Source organism: Panthera onca, chromosome E2 (assembly GCF_046562875.1).
Source record: "Panthera onca isolate mPanOnc1 chromosome E2, mPanOnc1 haplotype 2, whole genome shotgun sequence".
Classification (NCBI taxonomy): Eukaryota; Metazoa; Chordata; class Mammalia; order Carnivora; family Felidae; genus Panthera; species Panthera onca.
Window position 1 is genome coordinate 56,255,806 of NC_138353.1, and position 26,118 is coordinate 56,281,923.

The 26,118-nt window shown below is 46.0% G+C and overlaps 1 protein-coding gene and 1 long non-coding RNA gene across 6 annotated transcripts in view; one reads left to right on the top strand and one right to left on the bottom strand.

Annotated features, from left to right (window-relative positions):
• CDH13 (cadherin 13) overlaps nt 1-26,118 on the top strand; it is a 1,089,618-nt gene that overhangs the window by 710,093 nt on the left and 353,407 nt on the right. Inside the window, exon 1 of one of the 3 annotated variants that reach the window (XM_078439090.2) lies at nt 10,537-10,707. The exons of the other annotated variants lie outside the window; for them this stretch is intronic. Coding sequence (XP_078295216.1) covers nt 10,668-10,707 — 40 coding nt within the window. The 5' untranslated portion in view covers nt 10,537-10,667. Of the gene's footprint in view, nt 1-10,536; nt 10,708-26,118 lie in introns of those variants that run through there. 3 annotated transcript variants of the gene reach the window in all.
• Nucleotides 4,518-10,036, bottom strand: LOC132690078 (uncharacterized). 3 transcript variants are annotated; one of them, XR_013552576.2, is made up of 4 exons: nt 9,954-10,031; nt 8,371-8,467; nt 4,973-5,676; nt 4,518-4,715 (listed from the first exon to the last, which is right to left on the bottom strand). It is a non-coding gene; the product is annotated as an uncharacterized LOC132690078 (long non-coding RNA). The 3 variants fall into 3 exon arrangements; XR_009615227.3 differs by having other exon boundaries at nt 4,518-5,676; nt 9,954-10,036; XR_013552574.2 differs by having other exon boundaries at nt 4,518-5,676; nt 8,371-8,489; nt 9,954-10,001.

Below are 26,118 nucleotides of genomic sequence, written 5' to 3' on the forward strand. Positions count from 1 at the left end.
CTCTCTCACGAGACGACATTTGACCTGAGACCACTGAAAACAAAAGAGCCCACCATGTAAAGGTATCGAGCCGGCATGTTCCAGGCAGAGGGATCAGAAAGTAGAAAGGTCTGAGGCAGGAAGGACAGATGGAGGGACAGAAAAGAGACCAGTATGGTGGAAGAATGTCAGCAAGAAAACTGGCCGTTGAGTTCAAGGAGAGAGGGAAGCATGAGATCAGAACACAAGTCACCAACCTTGGGCCATGAGCCAAAGCTGTCCCGCTGCCTGTTTTGTTTTCTTAATAAAACTTTATTGGAACACAACTGTGCCCATTTGTTTCAGCCTTTGACTGTGGCTGTTTTCACGAGCTGCTGTTAGACTTGAAAAGTTGAGACACAGATGGTATGTCCCACAAAGTCAAATAAATAAATCAGGGAGAATCCCAAGCAGGCTCTGCACGGTCAGTACAGAGCCCGACATGGGCTGAATCCCACAAACTGCTGAGATCATGACTTGAGCTGAAATCAATAGTTAGATACTTAATGGACTGAGCCACCCAGGCGCCCCAGGTGTATTTTTTAAAAATGGAACATATTCAAAATATTTTAAGGAGCTCCTGGGTGGCTCAGTCGGTTAAGCGTCCACCTTTGGCTCAGGTCATAATTTCATGGTTCGTGAGTTTGAGCCCCGCATCGGGCTCTCTGCTGTCAGTGCAAAGCCAGCTTTGGACCCTCTGTCCCCCTCTCTCTTCCCCTACCCTCCCCCCTCAAAAAAAAAAAACATTTAAAAAAATAAATAAAATATTTTTACATATTTTTAAATATATATATGTATTTTTTACTTCACCCTTTACAGGAAAGGTTTATAGAACCCTGGATTGGAGTTCCAAATGTTTTGGTTATATTTTAAGTTTAGTGGTGGTTTAAGGAGGACAGTAGCAAAAATATGATTTTACTGTTACAAGAGGACCTGAGCTAGTCCATGTAGAAGAAGCCGTCAGTCAACCAGGAGTATTTCAGCATTCCAGACTCGAGGGCACTGTGGCCTGGATGGGGTGGGCACAGTGGGGATGGAGAGGTCATGTAAGATTTTGTGGTGAGCCCATGATGGATGGGGGAATGCTAGATATTGATTCATTTTATGGTACTGGATTACTATAACTGATGCCATCTGTGCATTGAGGAATTATGGTATTAGTATAAACCTTAATAGGTTGATAAATTTTCTGAAAGTACGAACTAGATTTTACCTTCAGTGTTCTTTCTAAAGCGTAAGCTCAAGACCAGGGGGACCAGATTATCTTCTCTTTCTCCCTTTCCCTCACTTAGCAGAGTTCCAGACACACAGTAGCCACTCATGTACATTTCATGCAATGACCAAATAGCCCCAAATGGCGGAAAGTGTGAGTCACTACAAGCTTCCCTTTTTATTTGATTTTTAAATAAACATTGTCTTTATTGGCAATTTCTTCATTACTCCAACAAATATTTCTGGAGTGCCTGTTAGGTATGAGAATATGCTGCTGCTCGGGAAGCATGACGTTGGAACAGGGGGTGCACGGAACAAACACGGACCCTGACTCCATAGAGTCTGCAGACTCCCGCACAGGAGAAAAAGGCAGGAGCCCCTGGGAGGATCTCCTTAGGAATGAGAGAGGGAGATGGTCCCTGCCCCTGGTTAAGGAAGCAGTGCAAGCCACCAGGGTAATTTTTCTAGCACTGGATACTGGTCTAGGTTCTACACTTGTCTCTCGACGAAATCCTTCCAGTCCTTTTTCAACTGAGGAAGGAGAAGTTCAGGGAGGTTAGGTTTCCTTCCCCAAAGTCACACAGCCAATGGGTGATAAAGCTGGGGTTCAAATTCAGACTAACTCCTGTGCCCTTTGGTCTTCTCTCTGTCTGCAACACCCACTGTCCTTTACGTCATCCTTGGAAAGGTTAAGATCATTTCAAATCTGCCGCCCTGAGCCTAAAGAATATTTCCTTACATGCATATGTGAGTATATATCTGGGTGCATTCACACGTGTGTAGAGGTGTGTGTGTGTGTGTGTGTGTGTGTGTGTGTGTGTGTGTGTGTAGATGAAGGAGAAAGAGGGAAGAAGGAAAGTGGTTTTATTATAGCCTCGCCGGTCAGGTAACTCAGAGCAACCCTTAGTTACTGGCGGGAGCCTCCTCAAACAGTGCCAGATCCCCCCCCTAGTGGTAGTTTCGGGGAGGCTCAGGGAGGACTCTCCTCAAAGATTCATAAGGCATGCGAGACCATCAGTCAAGATAGTCTACAAATGTCAGTTAGAAAAGATTTATAATCAGCAGAGAGCTTGATAAACCAGCTTTTACTGCAGCACCATTGTGCTAAGAACACCGTCCCTTCCAAGGGCAGAGGGCAGAATGCTGTTTCCATCCGTCTGTACAAATACTTGTGAATCCCTTCACCTTAATACATGGACAGTAGACTAAGAGAAGCCCTGAGTAATTTATGTATAGAACCACCTCCCTTCATAAGTAAATGGAATAGATTTAATATTCTGAGCTCCATGGGAAGAGGGCGTATAAAATCCCTTTCAAGTATATGTTTTATAAAATATAGGTCATGAATTGAGTTTTCCAGTATCAAAGAAAAAAATTTTAATAGACTCACAGCTTTCTCGCTGTAATTATGGCTGCATCTTTTTTTCAAGCCAAGCATAGTACCCAAAGCTATTTTATTATTCAGAAGACTGGCTCTTTTCAAAGATTGCTCACAAGTTTGGTTTGGGGGATTTTCAGTGTTTTCTTCTTGTTCCGGATTTCTGCTTGTGTTCAGCATGTCGCAGTTTGTATCCGCTGTGTTTGTGGTTGGGAGGGGCCGCTAACCCAGAGACCGTCTCGGTGGGGAGGACAGGGCAGGGCTCCTGACTCTGTGGTTGGCCTCTGTGTCTTTGAGAAAGGTCTCTATCCAGATTGATGGAGGGTCTGTCCCCTGGGCCGTCAAAGCTAGACTCAGTGAGCTGCTGGCCATCTGTCCCTCTGCGTTTCTCCCCACTTCTGTGATCTCGCCCCCTCTCCTGCTAAGGAGATTCTGTGCACGTCGGCTCACACGAGGGTTCTCAGCCAGGGTTAGAGGGGAGGACTTGCACAGTAACTTACGTACAGGAAATTAAGTTAACTAGGTGCTTCCTGTGTGTGATGCACCATTCAAGAATGGCTGGTTGGATTTCTACCGGTTTGGGAAAGTGCCTTTGACATGTTTTAACTTGAAATGTCGACCCATCCACTTAAAAGAGATAATCCAAGGGACCTAGGCTATTGCTGAGGCACGTCATGTGGATTCAGACACTACAGAGCAGTGATTCACCTGCAGACGACTTACCTTCTTCCCAGCCCCCAGACACGTTGGGTCACCCCACTAAGGGAGGGGAGAGCGCCACTGGCATCTAGCGGGTAGAGGCCAGGGATGCTGCTGAACGTAGCGCACAGGACAAGCCCCCAATGAAGGATTATTGGGCTCAAGAGGTCGGCACTCCCAAGGTTAAGAAAACCCGCCCAGAGGAGGAAATGAAGAGTTTGGGCTGTGTGCACGGCACATCTGGGATCTGGAGGAGCACGGACATTGGCTAGTGCCTCTCTGTGGCGAGTCTCGGGGTGAGCTCCGGCCAGCCTGTTCCTCTGAGGACGGTCCAGCAGCATGTAGCTGCGGGTAGCGGTGAGCACTGCGTGAGTGGGAGCTGGGACGAGGCCCTATGCCAAGGGATTCCTGCGCATGGTCTCCCTGACTCACCATAGGTATCCCACACACAGACACGTGATCATCTCCGTGTTTCCAGGGAGGACGCTGAAGCTTAGGGAGGTTAGAAAACAATTTTCCCAGGCGAGCGGAGCCCTCTCCCTCAACACCCATTCTTCTCTCCATTAGTAACGAACCCCAACGTACGACAGCGTCATTGTGTCCGCGTGAAAACCGTATTGCGGCTAGGTGTGGCCGTGTGGTAGAGTCCCAGCCAGCGAGCTACAAGCACGGCATTTTGTCACGTTCCCGGGATGAGATGGGGGCCACGGGGGCTGGGAAGGTTGCCCGTTTGTCCTGGCCGGAATGAGGTCTTGGGGGCTAGACCTCAGGCAGGCGCTGTGTTTCACAAGGTGGCTTTGAGGGTGGAAACTGTGTCCTAAGAAGGTGGCGAAAGACAGACAGGGACAGGATTCTGTTGCCCGTGGAATGTTACAGCAGCCCCGGACTGCCTCTCTCCAGAAGTGTCTTACATGAGACAGTGATGAACTTCTGTCTCATTGAGCTCACTGTTATGTTGGCTCATCTGTGCTCGTCACCAAATCTAATAACAGCTGACATACCCAGCGTCAGTCCACGAGTAAGAATTACAGCCAAGACAATTGGACTCCAAGTCATGCTTTTCAACTGCTGTGCTGCCCGAGACATTCAAACCCTGTGTTTCATACCACCTGCCTCTGTATGGTAGTCAGAAAATTGAGCCTTTATTGGAGCAAAAATTGTCTTTGTCTCCTCCATTATCTTAGAGTTCTTTCCAGAAAGCGTTCTGAGGTCTCTGTCCTTAGGTATTCTTTATTAGATTAAAAACATACCCAGTGCCCCTTGATGGAAACTTCCTTAGCATAGCGGTTTTCATTTTCTCTTGTCACAGTCATTTCAGATCAGAGTCCAGCCCCGATTGTCCGAAAATGCTCCAATAATGCGCATCATCGTGTGGCTGCCATTTACATCAGTATCCACATCCCAAGGACTAGGGAGGAAGGGGAAAGATACAGGGAATGTTAAGAGGGCTCTAGAAGGTTTTCACAGAATATTAATTTTTGGGCTTGTCAGGGAGTCAACTGGACATGCATCTTCAGGATGTGCCTGTCAGTTCATTGGGGAGATCGATATGTTCTAACAAGAGTGCAGCCCAGGGGTCGAGACCACTGGCTCCCGTGTCCAAAAGGTCTGGTTTTCAGTTATGTTTCCATTGATAATTGAGAGCCCTTGAACATGGCGTCTTACCTCTCTGAGCTTTGCATAACTCCTCTGCAGAAGGGGGATAATGGTAATGCCCCCAAAGGGTAGCAGATATCAAGCCTGGAGCACCACGCCGAACAAAATAAATACTACATGTGCCATAAACATTAGCGGCTGCCAGACGCCTTTTCCCCCCAGTGGTAGGGCACAGTGCCGCTGCTAGCATCTTGCAAGGGAAGGAAGAAGTCTGCCCGCCAGCAAAGCTGGGTTCCAATCCTGGCCCTTCCTCTTATCAGCTGTGCGAATTCGAGCATCTCTTCCTTCATTTTGCATTGGTGATAGTCCACGGTGGCAGCATTCTGTATGAGTTGGAATTAGGCAGATTTGAAATGATGCAATATGGGAAATATTTGTAAAGTCTCACTTGGGCACACGTCTAGAAACATTTCTGTCATCCTCAAAGGAAGCCCTGTGTTTATCAGAACTCATTCCCCACTTTCTCCCCAAATTGCCCAGTCCCAGGAGACCACGGGTCTACCCGTTGGCTCTTTTGATTTGCCCGTTCTGGGCATTTCACATAAATGGGATCCCACAGGAGGTGGTATGTTGTGACTGGTTTCTTTCCCACGGCGCCATGTTTCTATGATGCTGGGTCGAATGCAACACGGGTCAGTATTTCGTTTCTTCTTGTTGCCAAAGACAGGGTTCGCTCCTTATATCTGCCTTGGCCACACTCGGTGCTGCCTCAGCTGGTAAAGAGGAAGACATAACATTCTTTGTCAAGAGTACTCTTGAATTAGGCACATTTTCAATTATTTGACATAGTCAAGAACATGGCCCTTACATAAAGTATACCTAAGCTCTACTTACAAGAATTAAATGAGATAATAAATGGAAGTTCTTGGTAGCAAGGCCCGATACATGGTGGCCCCTCAGGAAATAGTCCCTCCCTGTGTTGGGTAGGTTGTCTTATAACACACCTCCTTGTCATCCACTTTAGTGTTTGTCACCCTAAGGAATCCTCATCAGTAACGATTCCAACTGATTAAGTAGAAGAATTATGTTTAAGTGTTCTCTAAGGAGTTTGCTCACCAGGTATCCCAAAAATGTCTTTTGGAAAAAAAAAATCCAATTTGCACTATTTTGTCAAGTTTCTGGAAACCTACCAAAGGTTCAAGTTAGATATTCCCTCGTAAATTTCCACCGGTATCCATATATTCATAAAGTATATCTGAGACCTTTACTTTCGTCAACCCAAGTATATTCCCATTTTAACAGTGTCACTGTTGGGTGTATGAGCTTTAATGAAAGACAGCCTTTGAAAACGACCATCGTAGGGTCTTTCTGACTTACTTCAGCAAGGTTTAGAAGTAAAAGACACTTATTCATCTTCAATCCTTTCCCCTTGACCTGGGCTGTTAGGCACCACATCAAGCAGACATCTCCGCTACTCCAACGAGCCATCACAGCTTGCCTCGTAGGTGACAGACATCAGAAAATGGGTACTTCTGGATGCGTCTATTTCTTCCTCTCAGTGATGCCGATTATCATCATGTCCGTGTTTCAGATGAGGAAGCATAAGCTCAGAGAGGTTGACAACACATACTCAGAGGAGAAACTGGGAGTCTGGATCTTTCTGATCTCAAAGCTCATCTTCCTCTAAAGAGGCTGAGTGTCCTTTGTCTTGGTATGAGTTAATTACTTCTTAGTATTCCTGCTTATCCTCCACAGAAAGACTTTTTTTTTTTTACCCTGATTCAGTGGTCTCTGAAACAGCATTCAGGGCTGTTTCCTGGCCAAGGCTTTGCATCTCAATTCGAAATGTTTATTTTATTGCTTATTTTATTTGCATCTCCATTCGAAATGTTTAACAGGCAAACAATGAAAAGTGCAGTGTGGCTTCAGCTTAAGAGTTTGCAATCTGAGGAGCAAGTCTAGGTCATGGCTGTCCATGGGGATGACACCTTATAGCATGAGACAGTCCAGCCGTGCCTGGTCCTAATTACAAGTTAAGGAGAAAGGTCAAGTTACATCACAAAAGGGCAAACACCCCATCCGAGAGAAAAATTATTCTAGAGTTAGAAAAACCGTAACCAGGGATCTAGGGATGAAATTCATCTTGCAATGTATCAGCAAGGAATGCTTTCTGCTGCAGGTAACAAAAAGGCAATTAATGTGGCTTAAACATCTCAGGTTGATTTTTCTCACATTTCCAGAAGCTGAGAGGTGGGTGGCCGCTTCTGTCGCTTCACCGATTTGATAGCACCTCTGTGAGTCTCTGACCTTTCTCTTGTGGCTGTGAGACTTGTCACAGCTCTAAAATCACAGCTATGTCTAAAGGAAGAAGAAAAAGGGGGCAGGAGACATGTCTCTCCCTTTTCATTAGAGATGCAAAGTCTTTACCAAAATAGTCTTTTCTTAACAACTCCCCAGAGCAGAACTCTGGCAATCATGTGATTACCCCTGGCTGCAAGAAAAGCCATGTGTAAACCAATATTTCCATATGTGTATGTGCACATGTATACGTGTGTGTATGCACGCATGTGTGTTCATCAACAGGGTGGGCTAGGGAGGAGAAAATTGGGAATAGATCTGGGATTAGCCATGACTGGTCCCCACGTGGCCCCCAAAGGTTAAGAGATGTACCCAACTTTTAGAAGGTTAAAATGCAGGAGAAACCAGCATTTTCCATGATTTTATTGTGAGTTTGAGAGTGAGTTGGGGGGCATCACCGAAAGGATTTCTTGGCTAAATAAAGGAAAAAAAACAAAATCAGACTGGTTTCTTTACTGTTCAAGTTCTCAGAGACTTTAAGCCGTGAATGGCCTCGTCAGTCTCCAAGAAGAGGCAGTCCCGGAGAATCTGTTCCGGGCAGGCTGTTCCGTGAACCTGGCATGCAGGATATGGTAGGTACGTTGGAAAGGTAGCTTTTAGCCAGTGAACGACTGGATCACGAGGTACCTGAGCAGGCATGCCTCCCCCCTCACAGCGGAGCGGTTGAGTTCCAGGTTGAATATAAGATTGTCTGGGAACAAGACAGTGAACGTCGGAGAAGGTTGTACAGTGTCAGGTAGATTTTTGACCTTGGTGAGCATCAAGTCCAGCCACGGAGGGAGGGGACTCGTGAAGAAGTTGGGCACAGGGACCCCACCATCGATACCTCTGGACTGCCTCCTTCCTCCTGCATCCACCCAGATCCCGCTAGTCTCCTTCACAAAGCTCATCCATACTCAAAGAATAAAAACCTTGCTGAAGGAATTTAACTGTTCCATAAATATTAAGCCAGGAGTGTTGGGAGTTTCAATTGTTTGGGGTTTCCCCTGTTCTCATGAAGATCAACCCTTTGACCAGGTCCTTGGTAGGAAATTGACCAGCCAGGAGCCTGAAGGTGGACATAATAAGTCGAGATGGAAAATGACAGATTTTGTGCCTGTGCCTCTTACCAAGGACTGTTAGTCACAACCGTTGCTGCGTTTTTACTCTCCAGGTAGTCTCTGCCTCACTCTCCTCTTGTCTGGTAGCTGCCCAGCTTCGCCGTAACTGTCACACACAGGATATGGAGCTGAGGGTTTCATACACATCACCTCATTTCAGCCTTGCATTATCCCCGAAAACAGATAAAAGAATTCTCATTTACAGATAAAGACCTAGAAGGTAGTGGGCAGGGACCTTACTGGGATCTCACGACTTGGCCTCTGTATCTTCCTTATACCACGTGAATACATCAGTATAAAAAAGAGAGTCTAAATGAAAATTGCTATGCAAGACAGAAAACGTGACTTTAAATGCATGATGGCTTTTACCATTAGGTCAGAGGAAAAACAGAGCCAGAACTTGATTAGTCTAGGGACCAGTGAAAGGTGGGTGATAATTTTGGACTTTCTTTTATAGACGTTTGTACTAGGGCTCTCCAGAGAAACAGAATCAGTACTATAGGTCTATATCTATAGCTAATGAGAAACTGGCTCCCACAGTTATGGGGGCTGAAAAGTCCCAAGGTCTGTAGTCAGCAAGCTGGAGACCCGGGAGAGCCGATGCTGTAATTCTATCCCAAATGCCAGGAGGCTTGAGATCTATTAAGAGTGATGTTTCAGTTTGAAGGTGGGGAAAAACCAGTGTCCCAGCTCAAAGTAGTCAGGCAGGAGGAGTTCCTTTTTGCTCAGGTTTTCTGTTCTATTCAGGTGTTCAATTGATCCGGTGAGGCCCCAAGACTTTGGGGAGGGCAATCTGCTTTATTCCATCTATTATTTCAAATGTTAATCTCGCCCAGAAATACCCTAACAGACACACCCAGAACAATATTTGGCCAAATGTCTGGGCACCTTGTGTCCCAGTCAAATTGACATCTAAAATGAACCACCATGATACTGTAGGCAGAATCTTGACCTTGATCCCATGACCTCCATCCTCTGGTCTTACACTTGCGATTATGTTGCCTTACACAGCCAGAGATTTTGCCAATGCAAATACAGTAAAACCATGGTTTGCAAGCATAATTTGTTCTAGAAACATGCTTGTAACTCAAAGCACTCGTATATCAAAGCAAATTTCAAGAACCATTGGCTCAGTTGTGATCATGTGACATTTGGCAACACGTGCTACTCATATTACAAGACCTCGCTCGTTCATCAAGTTAAAATTTATTAGAAGTGTTTGCTCGTCTTGTGGAACACTCGCAAAACAAGTTACTCGCAATCCAAGGTTTACCGTAAAGTTATGAATCAACTGACGTTAAAATAGGGAGACTATCCTGGATTCTCCAGGTGGATCTAAATAATCACCTGAGCCCTTAAAAGTGGAAGAGGCAGGCAGAAGAGTGAGTAAGAGAAGCAGTAGAAGAGGGAAGTAGGAGAGAGGAGGCAGAGGTTGGTTCAGACAGTCCTAACTCCTGAGAAGGACTCCACCTGTCATTGGCTTGAGGATGGGGTGGGGCCACATGGAAAGCGTGGGAAGGAAATTCATTCTGCTGACACCCTGACCGGGCTTGGAAAGGATTTCCCCAGAGCCAATAGTAAAGAATACAGACCTGCTGCCAACCTTGATTTCAGCCTTGTGACACCCAGGTGAGTCTCACTGTGCCCAGACCTCTACCCCATGGTCGCTGTGAGGTCATAAATGGGTGTTCCTTGAAGCCGCTACTTGGTGGTAATTTGTTACAGCAGAAATAGAAAAGGAACGCAGTATCTGGTTTATTCCCTTCCATGCCAGCCGCGAGCAAAGTTGCTTTTCCCAAGAATGAAAACAGAAATCGCCAACCAAATGACAGAACGAAGGAGAACCGCTCGAGCTCGCAAACTGCTTTAACAACCGTCCCAAGTTCAACTCCAAATGCAACCCCACACCAACATCGTTCTTAAATGAAAACAGCATCAGAAACAACCTTCAGGACATGTTTAGCAACACATCCAAGTGAAGCTTCTTTAATTGTTAATTCTTTTGATAGTCACGTGACACCACTAATTACAGCGAACTGTCCGCTGAGGAGGTCACGCTGACTGCATCCAGGAGCTCCACGGACAGGTCCCCAGGCCCCACTGGGCTTTCAGAAGCGACCTCGCCCCTTGCCACCGTTCACCTCCCTCTCCCAGAGCAGACATCTTTCACAAGGTGCTGGAATTGGATGAGGACAAGACCCTGAAAGAAAACATCATCCCCGCAACTGGGTTAACCCACTATCGTTAATGCAGTTCAGCGAAACCTGAGGTGACTTAACAGCACAGCAGTCCCTGGGCTCGGCGCCATGGCGCTTTTCAAGGTCTCCCTACACGCTCTCCTGCAAGGTGCATGTGGAGTGTGTGTGTGTGTGTGGAGTCACCCTTCCTGATAGCATCCTTGTTTGGGAGCATAATCTCTCCTGGCCCATCTTCCCCTCCAGTGTTCCGACGATGTCTGAATTCTGGAACAGAAAGAGGAACAGCATGGCTCTCTTGGGAGCGCTCAGTGCATGGGCGCATTCAAGAAGGCAGACAAATCCCCCTTCACCTAACACGTATTTGCCAACACTTAGCACACATTTGGTCAACGGCATGCTTAATCCTTCCAGTCTTTTTCGTGTCTGTTTTTATATGTGACAGCTTTATCACGAGATCATTCACATGCTGTACAACTCAGCCGTTTAGAGCGGGCAGTTCAGTGTTTTGTGGTACATCCATAAAGTTGTGCAGCCGTCACTACGCTGGGTTTTAGAATATTTTCGTCACCCCCAAAAGAAACCCTGCGTTCATTATACTTCTCATTCCTCCCAAACTCCCCCAGCCCTAGACAACCACCAACCTACTCTCTGTCCCGTGGATTTGCCCGTTCTGGACACTTCATATAAATGGAATCCTGTACCTTGTGTCTTTAATGGCATTTTCCCCTTCGCGTAAGGCTTTAAAGGTTATGCTACATTGCAGCATTCATCACCCCATATCTTTTTATTGCCAAATATTCCATTATATGCATTATTATTTTATTTACATCTTTACGTTATCATTGCATTATATTTTATGTGTCCGTTCCTAAGTTGGTGGACTATGGGTTATTACCAGTCAGCAATTCTGTAAGTTTAACGTACAACATTGTACAAGTTTAAGATGTACACTGGGCTGATGCGATGCATTTATAGGTTGCAACATGATGACCGCTGTAGTGTTAGCTGACACTTCCATCGCATCTCCTAATTATCCTTTCTTTTTGGTGGTGGGAGCAACTAAGATCTAGTCTCTTAGCAACTTGGAAGTCTGGAAGACCGTGCTGTTGGCTGCCATCGCTATGCTGTGCATTAGATCTCCAGAACTTACCTTCCAAATGCAAGTTTGTACCCTTTGACCGGTACCTGCCCCCCGCCCCCACCCGCCAGCTCCTGGTAACCACCGTTCTACTCTCTGTCTCCGTGAGTTCAGCTTGTTTAGATCCCATATAAATAAGTATGTGGATCATGTACCCAGCAGCCTTGCCGAAAATCCTCTTTGAGCATAGACGCTACTATACTTATTTTATAGTTTCAGTGACTAATGTCCTAGCTGGGTTCTCATGGTGTAGCTGCCTCAGTCCAATGCTCACACTCTGTTTCCTATGCCTTCATAATTCTGCAAGTATTTGTATGTACATGGACAGCTATTAAGCTGACACATCACATATTAATGCGGTATTGCCCCAAATGCCCATTTGATTTAGGTCTGCCTTTCCTACATAGCAGTTAGGGAAGTAATACGACTGCTTGCTAGAAGCCACAACTTAGGATATATGTCTTTCCTTGTAGAACCATCTTCTGTCTGAGTCATCATTGGCCTTTTCACCATTTTTTTCTTAAACATTGGAAAATGGACTCATTGCCTAATGGCACTGTATCTCCCCATCAAGAATGCCTTCTTCCATCATTCTTGATGATAAACGATGGCACTTAGGGCCAGACCTGTCTCTTCCCTTCTATGGTAACAGGAGAGTTGCTTCTAGTCTCGACCTCTGTCCTGTCCAACCACAGACCACTTCTGTAGGGGCACTTGCCATGACCGACACCAGCGTCCTTTCCCTAGAAGCAGTAGCCACCCCTGCTGAGCCTGCCCCGTGTGTGTGACACTTACTGTGGAACCAAAGTCTGAGTGAAATGACGTCACGCACGCAGCCCCCTGGTTGCCTTGTCTCTCCACCCCTGCTCTGCTGCTGGTCCCGCCCTCTACTTTGAGAACACAGTCAAGGCCATCTGGGATGATCTCCACAAGTCTGTATCTCTTCTGCCTCTATCTCCCTACGCTCCAACATCTCTGGCCTCTCAAATGTCTCAGGAAAGAAGTCACCTCCTCCTTTTTGGAATCCCTGTATTTTTAATTCTGTATTCTGGTGAGTCTCCATGGCCGTGCTCTTTCGTGACCACCTTCTCCTTCCTGCCCTTCACTCACATTCTTCATCATCTCTGTCCTTTTGGTGGACAGACGTAGCCAGGTCTCCGAGTCCTCACAAGAGAGAACTGGCCGCCTCCCGCTTTCCTTTCCTTACGTGCTATCACATACTATTTTCTCCTCCCTGTCACAGAAGTACTTTCTGAAAACCCATTGTTTCCTGATACAAGCATTGTATATGCCTCTGCCAGTATGAAAGATAATTTTAGGTGGCAAAGTGGTGAACTTTTATGATTTTAATAGCTTTTTATTTTGATGCATAACTGAACAATACCTAGTATATCATTCCCATGATTTTTTTTCATAATGTGTCTTAGAGCCAGGTTGAATTTTCGAGATAAATTTAAAGCATATTGAAAAATAAACAAATAGGGGTACCGTTAGTGAACACGATAAAGTAGTCCCTGAGTGGCCGGAATGTGGGAAACCTTCGTCACCTCCAAATGGAATCTCCTCGGGGTGACCCCGGGAGACCCACACTGTAGGAAGGCTATGAAGACCAGAGCTAATGTGTTCAATAAATGTTACCTAATCATCTCCCAGGTATACTTGAGACACTGCTGTGAATGCACAAGAATGACCTTGGGTAGATGGGATGGTCCACCTAAGTGGGTGTTTAGGAGATGTTTGCTGGGTTCAAGCTTCAGCAAGCAGAGCATACACGGAGTGCTCCCCGTGGGCCGACAGTGCACTAAGGTTCACATTCACCCTTTGCAACAGGCTCATCAACCCACTGCATCCCCAGTTTATAGATGAGAACGCTGAGTCTCAGGGAGGTAAGGCATTTTACCCAAGGCATTTTACCCAAAGATCACTGGACTAGTAGAAGATGGGGCAGAGACGGAAACCCCAGGCAGTCTGGTTCTGAGTCGGTTCTCACACCCACTGTGTTCTAGCTCAGATCATGAAGGCTCTAATGCACAAGCCAGGTTACTTGGCATGAGAGCGTTTTTTCTCCCTGTGCCGTTCTTCCCCCCAGTTCACTGCAAGAAATATTTATGCGGAATCCGTCATGCGTCAGGTCTATCCCAGCCATGGAAGATCCAGAAAGACGTAACTCACCTCTGCTTTCTGGGGAGAGTCCTGCAGACCACAAACAAGGAATGGAATTAAACTGGGCTCACTTTAGCACAACACATAGGGGGAGTCCTCATTTTCTATTAATATCACCCAGGGAAGCGAGGCAACGGACATTTCGCAAAGTCGAATGAACCTTTATAAAACATCAACAGAAATGGTATAAGGTATCAACAGAAATAAAACACTAGAGTCATTTTTCCTAAATAGTTAGTGGTAGCAATAGACTCGGTCATTTATGTCACCAAAATTAATGTTGGTTCTGACAGCTTTTCCAGGATCAGAGTTGGGGAGCATTTGGAGATTTCTAGGATACTGAGCAAATATTTGAAAAATGATATTGAAAATGCTTGCTGTGTGTAACAGTGTCTCAATAAGAAACAGAGGGTACGCTCAAATGAAGACAGTGTGGGGGCGGGGTGCTGTGTTAAAGGTAAATTGTAAAGGATGGGGGGTGTAACCTGAGCCAGTGACCACAAAGCTGTTATCATCCCGAGCCCTAGGGAATGAGGGGATGTTCAGACCTAGAAAGAGAGTCGTGTAGAGAGGGACACTTTGGGAGGAACAGAGACCTGGAGTCGGGGACACTGCTGGCCCAGGGCAACCCAGAAGGGGGAGATGCAGGAAAATAAACACCCTGACCTCATTCGACTGCCACACCTTCTGATCGCCAAGCCCAGAGGAGGCCAGAGGTCTAGTGCCGTCCCTTCAGGCCAGCCTGCAATGACCCGGGGTGGGGTGGGGCACGGTGAGGTGGGCAGGCCCACAGGTCAGGCTGAAGATATTCCATACACGAGGGAAACCTTCTGACATGTTCTCGCTGCTGTGACCTAACGCAAAGACAGACTCACGTGTTTTGAGTGGGAAAAGAAAAAAAAAAAAAAAAAGTCCAACCCCTTGGCCTGAAAATTCTGGAATTTTGGCAGCATCAACAGTGTGCTACGGATGTATCTAAATATAATTACATTTCTCTCAAGGTAGGGAATTTCTTTGCACCCATGTAATCACCGTGAATGAATGACTACATAACCTTGGAGAAGATTCCTAGCATCTCCATTGGTCTCTAAACTCAGAGATACTTGCTGTTGGCGCTGTGGAGACCGTTAGTTAGTTTTTATTCAGGCCTTTGCAGAGACCATGCTTTCTCTGTTGAAAAAGTCCACCATCAGTATACGTGCTGCTGCGTCCACAAATACTTAACTCCATGCTGTAACGTGTAGGTAGAAAACAGTCCCCAGCGAGAGTTTTCCTGGGCTGTGCGTCTTGCATTGTCAAGGCGTAAAGAGAGTCTGAGTTGGAACCCGTACCCCCTTCAGGATATGAGCGGATCCAGGTCAGTGAATTGTTTCGAGGTAGAAGAAGTTTAATGAATACAGCTTGGGCTGTGTGCTCCTCCATTACCATTTGTTATTACGAAACCATTAGTCTGTCTCCGGATGCTTTCCCACAGGCTGATGGTGTCAAAAGAGTGACAGGTCTCTCATTAAAAATGCATCGTGTCTTACCTCCTGCCTCCTCTCACACCCCGACCTACCCTACTGTAAATATACTGCCTCCACGAGAGTCTACAGCAAACCACCTTGGGTCCTGTTCAGAGTGTCTACTTTCTGCCACATCGCCATGTGGGCAGCGCAGGCATCCACAGCCGTAATATACACGGACGCGAGCCGCAAAGAAATTGAGTCAACTCTTTAATAACCGTGGGAATATCGCATCTCAAAAAAATCTAGAAACAGTGTCATGATATCATGTACCAGCAATTTAATTTGCTGGGTAGGGATTAAGAGCTGACAAATTCCCTCTCTTTAAGTTTTTTTAATTCTGTCTCTGCAAGTCAGAGCTTTCCACATATTCCCTGGCCTCCCAGCTGATGTGCTAAAAATGGTCTCACCGTACTGTTCTCAGACATGCAACGATCTAGACGAAGCTGTTTAGCTACTTACAATCTGTTTACATTACATAGAAGGTTGGTTAATTAGAAATAAGCATGTTTCTTAATTAAGGAACAAATTAATTTTTAAAGAAGTGCTGGGACCCCCTCGGGTTACTGCAGATAAGGGACTGAGCACGTGGCCCGTGGCTGTCGGCGTAATTCTTTGCGAGGAGGGTCTGATGTGCGCGGTGACACAGACCACGGTAGCCTTGGAACCAGGTATCTGTGGATTAGAAACCATAGTCATTCTGCTGATGTCTGGTGAATTTCTGCTGTGTGTGAGGCAGCGGGCTGGGAGCTCCAGGAGCTCAAAACTGAATATGACAAATCAGACCCTTAACAGAGCTCAGGGTAAAATGAAGGAAAGGGTTTCACATATACAGTGCTTAACAAAATGTGCCAAATGCTAGACGAAACATGAATAAAATAGCCCAGGAGAACACTGAGCGCAAAGCAAGCTGGGGGTTTGGGGAGGGAGTGGTGAGGCAGACAAGAGACCTGGAAAGCTCCCAGGTAGAAGGTGATAGGTTAGTTGAGTCTTGAGAGATGAGCAGGAAACTTCTGTGGCTGACCCTGGAAGCTTGTTCTAGGCAGAAAGAACATATACACCAAGACCTGAAAGAGTAAGGCATGATCTGAGAACACAGGTAAAGAGGGTACGACTCGGGCATTAGCTATGGAGAAGCCAGGAGCTAGAGAAGGTCTGGAGACGCCAACACGATCCAGGTGACAAAGAGAGGCAAGCAGCATGAGAAGTAGGCAGGTTAGGACTTTTTTTGGCTCCTAGCGACAGAAACCCAGCCAAGTTTAAGCCAAAAAAAAAAAAAAAAAAAAAAAAAGTTCATTCATTTAAAAGGCCAAGAGGGCCTTCAGGACTGGCTGTATCTAGGTGGTCTATTTATGTCATCAAGGATGTTTCTCACACTATTCCTCGGCTCCACTTGTGTCAGTGTTGGCTTTCCCAAGGGGGTAGCAAACGACGGTGGTCTCGGGGCATTTTCCCCACTACCTTAGCAACTCCAGCCACCCCTCACACTTTATATAAGCATTATTTACATATAATGGCCCCGCTTAAGTTGTGCGCCCATCTCTGAAATGATGGATGTGCGCACCAGTGTGGACAACTCTGAGTGGCCAGATCTGAGTCGTATGCTCACTCCTGGAGTCAGGCATGGGAGAAAGGTGGTGCCAGCCCTCTCTGAACCACGAGGACTAAGAAGGCACAGAAGGGTGGTGTCCCAAAGGAAAGTGAGAATGTTGTTCACAAAAGCAAGGGAACAGAGGCAGGGCATAGAGAGAAACAGAGAGCTGCTTGCTCTACGAAGAAGTCTAGACGAGCTCTTGGTGAGTTTCAAGTGGAAACACAACGTGGACATATTTGCACTGGAAAGAAATTTCTCTGGCTGCGGAGTGGGCGAAGGGATGGGACAGAGGAGGAGACAGACACTGGATGGACAGCTACACTGTCAACAAAAGCCTGGTCTAAGGTGGTCATGGTGGAGACAGTGAGCATGAGGCATATTTTGGGGAGATTTAGGAAGTAGAAGAGAGGGACTTTGGAGTATCCAGTGGATGATAAAGGGCCACACATTCTTTGAGGGTTGATGTCCCCTCCCTTGGAATATAGATGAGTTCTGTGGCTGCCTTCACTGAAAGAATAGGGCAAAAGTGGCCCTTTCTAGCTGCTGAGCCTAGGCCTGAAAAAATGGGCAGATTTCACTTCCTGTCTCTTGCACCCCTGGTTCGATGGAAGACAGCACCCCATAAGAAGTCCATCTGGAGGCTGTCCTTGGAGAAGCTCGCCCTGTGTCCTCAAGAAGACTGGTCCACTCCCTCCTCTCTTCCTGAGTCTGAAAGCCCGTCTCTGTCTGTGGGTGTAAATCACAGTCATGGGCTGCAGTCTGTCTTCCTTCTGGAATTCTCCATTTGATGGGCTGTCAAGCCCTTTGGTTAGCTTTACTGTAAGTCGAGGGGACTGTCAGTCTTCCTGTAGCTGTATTTCATTCGAGTCCTTTAATGTGCCCCCTGGAAGTGACACATCCTCCAAAATGCAATCACAGGCCACAAACACAAAAAGAAAACAGAAGTTATTGGATCAAGAAGCGGGAGTCTAAGGCTCCGGCCGGGAGACTCTTGTGTCCTCTACCTGATTATGACTCTCACATTTATGTTGCTTCTTGAAAATTATAGCCAGAAACTTTTGTTTGGGGGTCAGGAGAATAGGTCTTAGAAGGGTCAAAGGTAGGACAGGTGAGATTGGTCTTTGTCCTGGTGTCTAATTTTTCTGGTAGGAAGACCCCGGGGCACAGCTAAGCAATGAGGCACTTTGTAAATATTAGAAAAAGGTGTCCCCTCTGGGCAGATGAATTATAAAAAAAGTGTCCCTCTGGAGGGACACAGACCATTGAAGGTCCTGGTTTCATGGGAGGCACATGAGTTGGTATATAGAGAAATCTACCTCTTCCTCCAGGAAATAAGAGGGCAGGCTGCTCATGAGGACCCTTTGGGCCCCACAACCTTGGGAAAGAGCTTCCATGAAACATGCCTCCCAGCACCAGCAGAGGCAGGAACAACAGTCTCACCATCATCACTACCATTTATTGAGCCCCTACTATGTGTTGGGTGTTGCGGTTGGCTTCGCATGTATTCTCCCTAATCCTTGAAACAACTGTGAGGTGTAGACACCACCATCAATGACAGATACAGACTGAGAATCTCTGGGCCTTGCCTGGAAATGTACTAGAACTAGGAGTAGGAGACACTTGAACTTTGTAGCTTCCTCTTAAGTAGAAAGGAGTTTCTTGGAGAGCTATTCTGAGAAAGGCCCCCACTGAGGCCATGAGTTTGTGGTTTGTGGCCATATTGGCTCATATAGGGACATTATTGCATTCTAGTGGTGATTAAGGGCAATCTATTGGGCTGTCGTTTTGTTTCCCACCCCTCCAAAATGGAGCGCATTGAGTTGGACTGGCCACAGCTTCAGGCAGGATCTACGTGAACAAGGAGGTAATGCGGCAGAGTGGAGTGGTTAAGACTCTGAGCCAAATATGGCTGGATTTGAATCTCTGCTTCCCCTCTTATTACTTGCCTGACTTTAGGCAGGCTACTGAGCCTCTGTGAGCCTTAGTTACTTCCTCTTCAAATTGAGACTGGCGCAGTTTATCATAAGAATGCTGTTGACAATGCCTTTGATTTTTAGTAAACTCATTACAGGGTCATTACCATTACCCAAAGGTTGGTGCAGCACCCCAGTTTAGTCTAGGACTCCGTGAGAGTTCATGGGCTTCTGAGTTGACACCATTCATTGGCTCATGCTGAACTTGTGCTCAACCAGAAATTTCAGTATATTTTTTATGTCATTATAACCAAGATACATCTCTCTACTTAGAACTAGTACATACATATGTTTGTGTACCTATTTGTATGTATATATACATATGCTTATTCCTGAAGCCACATTTACCACATTTAATTAGCTTCGTGCATTGGAAAGAATTAGATGTTTTGTCTCTTTAATCTGGCTTACTGCTAAGTATTCATCTCCCTTTAAAAAAAAAAAGTCATAAAATTGGGGCGCCTGGGTGGATCAGTTGGTTGAGTGTCTGAATCTTGATTTTGGCTCCGATCAGGATCCCAGGGTCATGGCATCGAGCCCTTCATCAGGCTCTGTGCTGAGCATGGAGCCTGTTTGAGATTCTCTCTCTCTCCCTCTCTCTCTCTCTCTCTCTCTCTCTCTCTCTCTCTCGTCCTTCTTTCCCACTCAGGAGCTCTCTCTCTAAAAAAAATTACAATTAAAAAAAATTAAAAATCAATAAAAAATCCTAAAATCTCATAAGCGTGTATTCTGAATCTTCATCAAAGTCATAGTGACTATATATGACTTTTGAAGGGCACTGACCAACTAGCAGACATTAATTGGATGCCCACCATGTGTCAAGAGCTGGGCCCCATGCTGTTGACCTTTCAAAGTCCGGTGTCCACTATGGTGCCTGGTACAATGTCATTGGAAAACACTGGCTGGCTGTATAGATGGGTAGGTGAACAATGAGGTTGTTGAATGGAACAAAGTTGTAGATCGCTGTCACAGCACAAGAGATCCTTGCCTAGAAATCAGTTAACACTGTTGTCACAAAGTTGACCATACAGTTATAAATTCGCCTCTAAGTACGATCCCCCAGCCCACATTTTTCCCATTGTATCCATCATGTACGTGGGCATAAGAGGTGTTTCCACATGCCTTCCTGAAACATTTACACTACACCTCTGTCGTTCTCCTGGTTTATCAATCTTGTAATAACAGGCTTCACCAAAGAAACACGCTTGCGCCCCAGGAGACCCGTGAGGTCACCTACATCAGCTTGTTTGTGGTGGCTGCTTCACAATGTATGTATACGTTGAAACATCAAATGCTATACCTTACATAGACACAATTTTTATGTGTCGATTATACCTCACTAAGGCTGGGAAAAAAATTATTTTGGCTGCATGTAAGATTAGAAAGTCCTTCAAAAATAACTTAAAAAAAAAGAAGGTGTGTTTTGTGGTTAATATGCCGTGTTCTGGGGCGCCTGGGTGGCGCAGTCGGTTAAGCGTCCGACTTCAGCCAGGTCACGATCTCGCGGTCCGTGAGTTCGAGCCCCGCGTCAGGCTCTGGGCTGATGGCTCGGAGCCTGGAGCCTGTTTCCGAGTCTGTGTCTCCCTCTCTCTCTGCCCCTCCCCCGTTCATGCTCTGTCTCTCTCTGTCCCAAAAATAAATAAAAAACGTTGAAAAAAAAATTAAAAAAAAAAAATATGCCGTGTTCTACTGACTTTCCCTGAATCTTCAAATCATCATCAGATTTGCTATGCATCAGTCTCACGTACCATCTTGTGGGTATAAGTTCTAACACAGCAACATATTGTTTGCCTATTTTAAAATTTGTACTGCACAGAGAACGTGAAGGTATAAGCACCTACTGAGTTCTCTTACATTTCTTTCTGAAACTAATGAGTACATAGATTGTTGAAATTACCAGAAGGAATAACCAACCATACTCGCAAGAAAAAAAAAAAAAAAAAAAAGGAAGGCAATAAATTGGATATTTCCTAAATATACATCAATAGGGGAAGGGCTAAATAAAATTAAAAGAATAAAACGTTACGGTGTACAAAGAAGTGAACCGAATAGTTTGTGTTTATATAGTCAATGAAGAGATGGGGCTCAGAAAGAAGACCGCTGACTTCCATACATATTCCACGTGATGCAATTTGTAAAAATTTGATTGAAAACATGCACATAATATATTATTCGCGGAAACAGAAATATGCCCCGGATGACCTGAGATGGGCAGGACTGGCAGGTGTTTCGTGCCCAAATACACCAGTTGGCTGTGCTGACAAGACTGGTGGGTTTGGAACAGGACATCACAGATAAAAGGATGGAAGCCAGATCTGTAATGTCTTATTTCTTTGAGTAAAATGAAGACAAAGCAAATACGAAAACGTGCTAACAGTTGGCAGTTCCATATGGCAGGTGTACAGGTTTTCATGGTATGGGGGTTTTTTGGTACTTTTCCGTGTTTAAGATTCCCAAAATACGGAACTGGAGAAGGAGGTTAGCCCTCGTTGGTTACCGACCATCAGTCCATTCTTCCTATTTCTTCCCCCAGATGGATTTTTTTTTTTTTAAGATATAACACAAGAAAGATACAGTGGAGATCCTGCTATCTACCTGCATCACTTAGGATTAGGTTTAACCGCACGTAGCAGAAAAACAACTGAAATGATGTGAGAAGTTTATTTTTCTTGCATAAAAGACATGCAGAGGTCATATAGGGCAGCCTCAGGATGAGTTTGGAACCAGGTTCTGCCCCTTGAACACATAGCTTCCACCCTTGAGGCTACGTCATGGTTCAGGATGGCAGATGGAACTCTTCTAGCATTCACATCCACGCTGTGGACCCGCAGCCCCCTGTACTGATGTCACATTAGCCAGACTTAATCACATGACCGCATAGACCAGGAAACGTGATGCTTCATTAGGGGGCACTACCCAAGATTTGGAGGTGGTTTTGTGTTTTCTGGGAGGTTTTTTAGTTAAGGAAGAAGAAAAGAATGTATGTAATGTGTATATCCTTCTCCACTGTATAATTATTTAACCATTTTAAAAATATCACTATGGACTCAATGGGATTTTAATTCTCTTCATTGGGTTGTTTTCTGTTGCTGTCTTTATTTTTAATGCTGTGCTTAAATTATGTCGTTTTGGAAGCCAAATACTGAGGCTTTCAATAGTTCCTCATCATTTTTTGATCATTTTCTTACTTTCTTGGGAAATAAGATATTCTAGGATCACATTGTACTTGCCCTGCACCAACGCTGAATTGAAACCACTTGGTTCTTGTAGTGGAGGGTCGTATATAGAGATCAAGGACTGGGTTGTGAGTTTAGTATCATGGCTCATGTGTCATTGCTTCTAAGCCCTCAGCAGACAGAGCAAGGATATGCACACAGATAAATACATTTGAAATGCAAAAAAAAAAAAAAAAAAACCATATACACATGGTAATTTATTGCATGTGTATTCATACATGCATACATGCATATATACATGAACTTGTAACTGTATTACGCCTGTGTTTTTATGCATATACCACATAAAATTTTTTTTTAATGTTTATTTCTCCAGAGAGAGACAGAGACAGAGAGTGAGCAGGGGAGGGGCAGAGAGAGAGGGCGACACAGAATCCGAAGCAGGCTCCAGGGTCTGAGCTGTCAGCACAGAGCCCGACGCGGGGCTCGAACTTGTGAACCGTGAAATCATGATCTGAGCTGAAGTCAGACACTTAACTGACTGAGCCACCAGGCGCCCCTAAATGTTTATTTATTTTTGAGAGAGAGGGAGAGACAGAACATGAATGGGGAAAGGCCAGAGGGAGAGGGAGACACAGAACCCGAAGCAGGCTCCAGGCTCCCAGCTGTCAGCACAGAGCCCTACACGGGGCGCGAACTCACGAACTGTGAGATCATGACCTGAGCCAAAGTCAGCGCTCACCTGAGCCCCCCAGGTGCCCTGTGCATGTCAACTTCACACTAATCTCTTCAAGTGCACTCCCGTGTCTCAGGGCTTTTTCTAGCTGCCCCACATTTCTGGCTTGTAAATACCTTCTGCAACAGTGAGAAACCTGACGTTATCCTCAATAGACTTTCTAACCGGCTTATCAAGTCCCGCAATGTGACCAGTCTCCCAACCGTGCCGGTCATCTCATCTGCCTGCCACATCCACTTCACTCCCCCGGCACCCCATGTCTGGCACCAGCAGGCACCGGCCCCTCCCTTTGTCCCACGCACCTGTCAAGGTCTCCATCAACTCTTCCAGCCAGTGAGGAAAGGGTGGAGGTTATTCAGAGAAATGTATAGACAGCAATGTGGGATCACGAGGAGGGTTAAGCCAAAGTAGGAGCCATCCAAGGAGGCTTCCTGCAGGAGTCAACACCTCGAACTGCTTCAAGGACAAAGGGACATTAGCAAGGTAAACACCAGGAGGGACGAAGAAGGTATATTCTAGGCAGAGAGGACAGCTCAGGGCCATGGGAGGGAAGGAAGCTGAGATAGGCATGTAGGTCAGTGGAGCAGGAGTGGAGAGGGGGAGGGCAGCAGAGGGAAGGCTGGACAGGAGAGCAGGACCAGATGGCAGAACAACTTAGATGTGTCCGTTTGGATGAAAGTGTTGGTTGCGATCTTTCGTTTCTCTCTCTCCAGACACACACTTGGCTCTTAGATTCTCTCAGTACCCTCGGATGAACTGCTCTATCCTTTCCAAAGTTCATTTCCATCTATCAGATGCAAATCTCGGGAGATAGGAACTCTGTCTTATCCACCACTGTACCCCCAACCTCTAGGAAAGCGTCTGGCACATAGTATATGCTCAGTAAGCATTTGAATCACCAATGTGTATTTTTATTGCAAAGAGACCCTTCTGGTCCGCTGTCAGAACCAGGCAACTGGTGCAGCTCAACCAACCCCCGGCTCAGGCAGCCCCACTGTCTACGTTTGCACGGAAAGTGTAATGGGTCATGAAGTTGCATCCGTCAGCGTGCAGATGCTTACAAATATATTTTGCAAACATTTCATCCTATAAAAATGTGGAACCAAAGTACAAAATTCTTGAGAGGCAGCAGCTGGAAGTATTAGTTGAAATGAGAGAATATCCTCGTCGTTTCCATTAAGGAGTGCCAACTTTTGTGATGCAAGTAACACCTTCGTGTTAATTCTAAGAAACTGTCTGCCTCATTAGGCAAATAAGGCATCCCACGATTTGGATACAGAATAACCCCAGTGATAAATGAACCTCTATTATACTAGCTTCCCCATTGCAGTCGCCTCCTTTGCACAACGACTGTGACCAAGGTGGCCTGATCCCATCTCAGAGGCCTGTTTCATGAGTCAGCGTAAGTTCCGCTGTGCGACGATAATAAACGAATCCCACCACCTGCACACCCTAACGATGTAAAGAAATGTGAGATACACACAGGGCCCTCCACCTTTACCTTATAGTTACTATAACTGGAACACATGGTCTCCACCATCACTTCTATCAGAGGAAAAGGTGGGGGGGCGGCGATGACATTTGGCTCTCACCTCCCTCAGCCGAGGAGAGAAACACGCTTCTGTCCTCAACCCAATGGCCAGTACTAGTCATGTGGCCCCCACGGTAACCGCAAGGGAGGCTGCCAGACAGGGAAGCGTGCCGACGCTCTAGGGAACACATTCCCCGCGTGTCTCGCCAGCCTCCACTTGGACTGAGGAGAGAACTGACTTCTTTCTAACCTGGGACTCGCCCGAAGCTCCTTTGGGTAGTTAGGAGGATGCAGGTAATCATCACGGATCATAGAGAGCGTGAACCTGGACGGCAGGCATCTCCATTCCTAGCTGTGGGTGCTGGGACAATCCCTTTAGATTCCGGAGTCTCACCTTCCTCATCTGAAAATAGAAACATGTACATGTTCAGTAAACAGTGTGCTTGAAGTGAGGCTGGATTTCGAATCCCACGGGATCGTTTTCTGTGACAAGAATTAATCAGCCTTTCCCAGCGTGGAGAAAGCGTGTGTGGCCATGGCCTCTTGGCCAAACCCAGCATCAGAACCATCCAGGTAACCAGCACTGGGCCACTGGCCACAGAGAATAAGATTCTGGTGGAGATTCCGATGGATAATGCGACGTTAGCAGCAGAGGTGTTATTTAGAGACCCCTGGACACTAACCTTGCTCTCTTCCCATGGTTCACGATGGGGCTCTCTTAAATGGAAGAAACTATATTTCTTGTGCACGTTCTTCTAATACGAAGCTAAAACTCGTATAAAAGAAGGGTTAGGCGTCAATAAGTGGAATTCTCAGCTCCACCTACCCTACTTGAGTGGTGTTACCAGCAAAGCCCTCTGCTCGGGACTCGAGAAGCCAATTTAAGCTACAGTGAAATATGGCACCCTTGCTTTCTGTGGACACTTCAGGGAAGATTTTGTATCTTCTTCTAATTGTATGAGGAAGCATACATTTTTAGGATTATGTTGGCTATACGTAGTAGGAAATCTGACCCACTATGGCTTCAACAATTTGGGAGTTATTTAGTGGCTGCTGTTGAGTCTCACAGGGATGTCAGGGCCGACCTCATATTGCAAGATGGCTGCCTCAGCTCCAGCCATCACATCTGCGTTCAAGAGGTGATACCTATCCCACCTTTTCACTACATCTGGGGGGCCCAATATCCCCTGAAACATCACCCTTAGGCCACTGCTACAATAGACTCCCCCCCCTTATTTCATCGGCCAGGACTATGTCATATACCCACCCCTGATGGATGGGAAAGAATGGGAAAATTAAATGCGTGCTTTGTTGGGCTCTATCACAGAGGCAAGAAGGAAGCACAGTGGTCTGAAGTGCATGTTAAGTCAACTAACCTCCAGTGTTTGGCCCAGGAACTTAGCCAAATATGTCATGTGGGAGGTAGAGGAGGTATAACATCCGTTCCTTTGCTCACCTGAAGGTTCTGTAATCCTTTCCTTTAAGTCTGTAATTCCTGAATGTGAGGGTTATATCTTCTGCGGGAAGAAATCATGCGATGTGGACCGGAAGGTTCTTACTCTCCACTGAGAACCAGATGCCTGCGGCAGGTCTCGGCTCACTTCTGGTTGTTTACTATTTTCCAAGTCACTATGATTCCAGAAGGTATTGGGCCTCAGTGGAGCTCGAAATGGATATTAGCTCTTGGGTGCATTTTATTGATTTGGGCACAGGAGGGAAATTACACTGCTGAGGATTGTCACC